Source organism: Limulus polyphemus, unplaced genomic scaffold (genome assembly GCF_000517525.1).
Source record: "Limulus polyphemus unplaced genomic scaffold, Limulus_polyphemus-2.1.2 Scaffold4231, whole genome shotgun sequence".
Taxonomy (NCBI): domain Eukaryota; kingdom Metazoa; phylum Arthropoda; class Merostomata; order Xiphosura; family Limulidae; genus Limulus; species Limulus polyphemus.
Window position 1 is genome coordinate 9,104 of NW_013669841.1, and position 6,116 is coordinate 15,219.

At 36.8% G+C, this 6,116-nt stretch overlaps 1 protein-coding gene across 1 annotated transcript in view; it reads right to left on the reverse strand.

The window, feature by feature from the left end:
* Positions 1–6,116, reverse strand: part of LOC106470813 (ephrin type-B receptor 2-like) — a gene marked incomplete at its 3' end in the record, with an annotated part of 77,720 nt that overhangs the window by 6,322 nt on the left and 65,282 nt on the right. The window contains exon 3 of the mRNA XM_013931384.2: positions 1,511–2,171. Within this exon, the coding sequence (XP_013786838.2) occupies positions 1,511–2,171 (661 nt within the window). The remainder of the gene's footprint in view (positions 1–1,510; positions 2,172–6,116) is intronic.

A 6,116-nucleotide genomic window follows, 5' to 3' on the forward strand; every position in this document is an offset into this window, starting at 1 on the left:
GCCAGTGGACCTGATAACAGGACGCCCACTTTACGAAGAGTTGCCTGAAAATGAGCCAGAGTTCGTTAAAGTGTTATCTGAAAGGATGGATGATATTCACCATCAATTGTGTTCAAACTTGAAAACGTCTGCTGATTCCATGAAGCTATGTTATGATAAGAAATCTACCGAAGTCAGCTTTGTACCAGGAAGCAAGGTGTAGTTGTATAATCCCAGGAAGACCAAAGCGAAGTCTCCTAAGTTGTTTTCTCCATGGGAAGGCCCATATGACATAGTGGATCGTCTCTCAGACGTGACTTTCCAAATAAAATGTGGTCGCCGAGGTAAGCCAAAGGTGGTGCATGCCAACAGGCTTTGGTGTTATCACAATCCAGGACATTTCAGTTGGAACGAAAAGAACAATGGAACAAATGATGCTGCTGAAGATGTGTCACCTGAAAAAGCCACTGTCGAAGAAGAAACTCTACCCGGTTTAGAGAAGGGAAATGGTGAAGCTGTTAATGAAGTTACTACCACTGATGTGACTGTTACCGATAATAGGACATTTCCTGATAAAGCAGATGAACCTCACGTGAAGCAGAAGCCAACGAGACAGAGGCCAGTGCGGAGGAAGATACATCCTATAAAATTAGGAGACTTTGTTGTATTTTAATTTTATGTTTGTAAATTCTGTACATTTAATCAAGTTATTGTTAATTACCTATTGGGTTAATGTAAGTGGGTATTGTTCAGGACGAACAATACTAAGGAAGGGGCAGTGTTACGGAAGTCACGTGACGCTGGTAACACGTCATGAATTTCTAGAAGGATCATGACTTTTCCTGGCAACTCTAGTCTTTTCCAGGCGCCCTCTATTTTAGTATATAAGCCCGGCAAATAATGGCAGATAGACAGATAATTGAGTCAAGCAAGTGGTAGTGACTGTAACTAAAGTGCGTGAATCGTTGTGAATTATAGCGTATGTTTAAGTTAAAGTGACTGTGGAAATTCTGTGTATTGCAAAGTTGTATTGAAAAAGAATAAACTTTTGTTTTATTTAAGAATGGGCTCGTATCACTGAAGTTCCTTGGGAAGAATTTATACCGGAAATTAACAAATGACCAGAGAGGTAACATTATCTCCTGAGCACTACCATGGACATATATATATATATATACTATTATGGATATATATATATATGTTTTCTTCCTGAGCACTATCATAGATATATATATATATATATATATGTTACCTTCTTGAGCATTGCCATGGAAGCTTCGAATTTTGTACCATCATGAAAAATAACTTTTCCTTCAAGTTTTCTAAAGTATACCAATTCAACTTTGAGATATGTATATCTTATGGAATATTTGTGTTTTTATTATTTATCTAAAAATAATAATCCAGACACTGGGAAAATTGTTTGTCTATAAACGTGACAGTGAAATAGTTAGAATAATTTTAAATTAATACTTTTTTGTGTGTTATCTTTGTTTAATTAAACTCGTATATGGAGAAAATAAACTGTTACCTTGACAGCTCTGGTCCATTGACTCATAACCAGCCTTACATTTACAGCCACCAGAGGGAAGAGTCCACTTTCCGTCTCCTTTGCACAGAAGCTTAGGCGAGTCCACCATTTCAGCGTTAGCCACACATTGACCATCAACTTTTATGATTTCTGTAATCTCTCGTCCTGTAGGGCTGTCTAAAAAAGAAGCTAAATTTAGTGTAATATTTGGACAAATCATATAGTACACTTTAATGGCGATCAACGACAAGCATGCCCCTTGATCGCGGAAGGCAAAATAGACCCCTTTCTTTGTGATTGGAATACTGCGGATTTCAGTGTTAATGATGACTTCATTTGTAGAAGTGAAACGACCTTCATCCGCTGCAATACGGTCCACCAGCTTGTAGGACTCGGGTTCCCATGGAGGAGGCTCTTTGGTCGCTGCATCAAACTCGTAGTACAGAAGGGAGAATGTCTCTTTGCAGGAAAGTGCCATCCCAGGGAAAAGACTGCAATCCCGCATACTGAACTTAATCTCAATATATATTCTGCTGGCGTCCCTCCGCTCAATGAATGGCGTCCACAGCCAATTGTTAACATTACTGTAGGCTACGTCACAAACCACGAACGATCTCCAGTTAATGCCTTGCTCAAAGTTGGTGAAACTTTCTTCTACCCACTAAAAGAAAGAAAAATTGTAAACTTACTGCATACCCCAAAGCTCTAAGCCATATCTAGTCATCTAAATCCAATTTTCGTAATATATAATTTGATAATTACCAAATATCTAACTTCAATTACAAAATGAAATCCCTCAAAAATTATAATTTGAATCACGCACACATCCACTATACACAGATATGGTTATTGCGATAATTCTGCATTTATATTATTGTAGGTGTAAAGGCAACATTCTAACACTGAATATACTAATATAATCAATAGATGTCAGAACTAAGTTTGAAACCCTTGTAGTCAAATCAGCTGTAGCTTAATTTGAGATGGAGCATTTAGAGATCGTTTTAGGTATGTCATAATCCTGCTGGAAAGCTTTACTTGGTAATACTATTAGATAGACTTACAACAGACAAGGGTACATGATATAATTATTTACAGTTATAGCACGTGATGTCCCTGTGGTCAATCTCTGAATTTCGGAGCTGTCGAGCCGGCTTCGAATCCATGCAAAACCACAAAATATTTCCTGCACTTGAAATTGTGGATGCGTATTAAGGGTGAAATCAATCCCCTGATGTGGATGATAGGTGTTAGGGAGCTGTTGACTGGTTTCTTTCTCTCTGGTTAGTAGTTCAATAATATTCAAAATTAAGGATGTCAGCAAATGGCATTAATAGCTTTCCCATAAATACAAGACAGAAATACAGTTCTTTACAAGCACTTATCACAATTTGAAGAATGATTTTTGTCTAGATATATTAAGACAATTTTGAAAGATAAAGTTTCGGTTACTTTTAAAATCAAATGAAAAAAAGGCCAGTTTCAGTTTCTCAACAAATGAATTTCTACATATTAAGAATATTGAACAACACTGTAATGTGTTTATCGTAATAAGAAATTTCAAGGTTAAAAATAATCGGTGTATTGTCTTTTTATTTTATATCACACTTGTATTATATTTTATTGAATCCAAAATAACACAATATGATAAAATGAGAGACTCGACTTCAGTACGGAACGCTATGTGGTATTGTACAAATATTTGTTTTTGTTTGTGTGTTTAAGCGCAAAGGGTTATCTGCTCTGTGCTCACCGCAGGTATTAAACCCCAATCTTCAAGCTTATCGTTGAGGGCTGTCATGGAAAAGAGGAAATACACACCCGACGAATTCGGTGTTGATAAAGAAACAAGTGATTGCATCATATCACAATACTAGTGTATATAGTAAAAACTATTGATAATTAAACAGAATAATTAATGCACGTGAAGTTTGTGCTCAGCACATTAGATACACTTTAGTATACATAGAGTGTATAAAAGTGGCTCTTCGTGAAACGTTTCGGAAGAATATGGTATAATGTATTGTTCTATAATAAGTACACATCTTCATTTCTAACCATTCACTCTTTAACTGGATATGACATAAAACTGGTGTACCTCCTCTTTGAACATTTCCTAATACATTGCCATATAACAAGATACCACGCACAGCTGCCAAACAAGAACACGTTATGGATCGTTAACAATTCTAGGTATAAATTAGTAGCTACGTACGACACATTATGGATCGTTAACAATTCTAGGTATTTAATACAAATTAATAGCTACGTACGACACGTTATGGATCGTTAACAATTCTAGGTATTTAATACAAATTAATAGCTACGTACGACACGTTATGGATCGTTAACAATTCTAGGTATTTAATACAAATTAATAGCTACGTACGACACGTTATGGATCGTTAACAATTCTAGGTATTTAGTAAAATTAATAGCTACGCACGACACGTTATGGATCGTTAACAATTCTAGGTATAAATTAGTAGCTACGTACGACACATTATGGATCGTAAAAAATTCTTGACATTTGTTAAAGGTATATATAATTCATATCATATCACGTTTAACTAACTATAGATTATCTGCATAACTATGCCACTGCAGAATTAATATAAATCATGGCATAACACTTTACACTAAGTATAAACTATTTATTTAAGCGTAATATTGCGCAATGTGCTATTTGGGTTGCGTCCACCGCAGGGATCGAGTCCCAAAATGTAACATTTTAAGGTCTCGGGTAACGTTGAGACATGGGGGAGGGAGAATAAACTATCTACATATGCTTCTGGAGGCGGGTGGGTAAGTAGAACACATGCAGTATGAAACACATTGGAATGTGCAGCTGCTATCTACAAATGTGACTACAGATACAGACACAAAACTGTTGTTCAAATACTTCCCAGTGCTCAGCGGTAAGCTTCAGAATTTACACGCTAAAAATCGGGTGTCGATACTCGTGGTGAGCAGGGTGCAGATACACCATTGTGTAGCTTTACCCTTGAACATAAACAAACTTATTACAATACTTTTTGTGATTATTAGTTAAGACTGAAAATACACTAATGGTGTGAACTCAACTACCACAGCTGACATAATGGTGTGAACTCAAGTACCACAGCTGACATTGTAAGACAAGCTGCTTAACCTTGGGCAAAGTTGGCTCTTTTATAATCTCATATCTTACCCTTTATTGACCTAAAGTACTCCCGTGAGTAACACTAGAGCTGTTTCAACTACCGGAAGAAATCTAACTTATCTCATATCAATACCTCCTGCTCTAGCTGTTTTATCCTATCAACTTGCCGCGGGTCACGTGACGCTATCCCGAATTGGTTTTGACAGATCTATTAAATAACGAACTTTGTTATTTATCATCAGTGAAAATATAGAGTCCATGAAATAAATGAGTGAAATAGTAATTGAGCCATTAGAAACCAATCGGATAGCCGGTTTACTGATCGATGCGTGTTATCTCTTCTCTTAGTCTTAACAGTTGGACGCCACAAACTTGAATAACTTGTTCTAATATACTGGACAGGAAAACGCTAATAAACCATTTACCTTACGAACTGCCTGAGATTGATATAGATAAAAGATTCATAGCTTCTCAAAGACTGTTACTGATATCTAACAGTAACATTTGTACTAGAAACTAGTACATATAGCAGATGTGAAGGAACTACACAACATAAGCTTGCTAACCGATAAAAGTCATCATTATATGAAGCAATAAAACGCCTAGTATGAGAGTGATATATAATGTAACCATCAAACTTCACTCTCGTATGACAAACGACTACACCAGATACGGAGATCCTATACACTGTAACCGTAGAAACTGCCAGTATCAGTAGTGCCCGCAAACGTGACACGAAGAGAGGGCAGTACCTTTTCCAAATCGTCAAAATCTCATGAAAATGAAGATAGGCATGTGTTGTTGAACATATATTCACTAGGAGAGCATATCTCTGGACCATTCCTGATGGCTCCAATAAGGCCACCCTATAAAAGTCTCTGAACCAGATGTGGTAACAAACGAAAGGCCAATATACGTTAGACATGATTGAAATCTATATTGTAGCCACAGAAATAACAAAAATCAGAGTTTATTAGTGCACAAAAGAGGACGGTGTTACGTACCAGTCATACGAAACGACAGTAAGCCTTAATTAAATGTTTGTTTGTAGTTATGCACAAAGCTACACAATGGGCTATCTGTGCTCTGCCCACCACGGGTATTGAAACCCGGTTTCTAGCATGTAAGTCTGCAGACATACCACTGTGCCACTGGGGGCATTTAATTAAGTGAAGGGTATTATATACTATTAAACTACGCAGTACAGCATGCTTCGGGTATTATATACTATTAAACTACGCAGTACAGCATGCTTCGGGTATTATAGACTATTAAACTACGCAGTACAGCATGCTTCGGGTATTATATACTATTAAACTACGCAGTACAGCATGTTTCGGGTATTATATACTATTAAACTACGCAGTACAGCATGCTTCGGGTATTATATACTATTAAACTACGCAGTACAGCATGCTTCGGGTATTATATACTATTAAACTACGCAGTACAGCATGCTTCGGG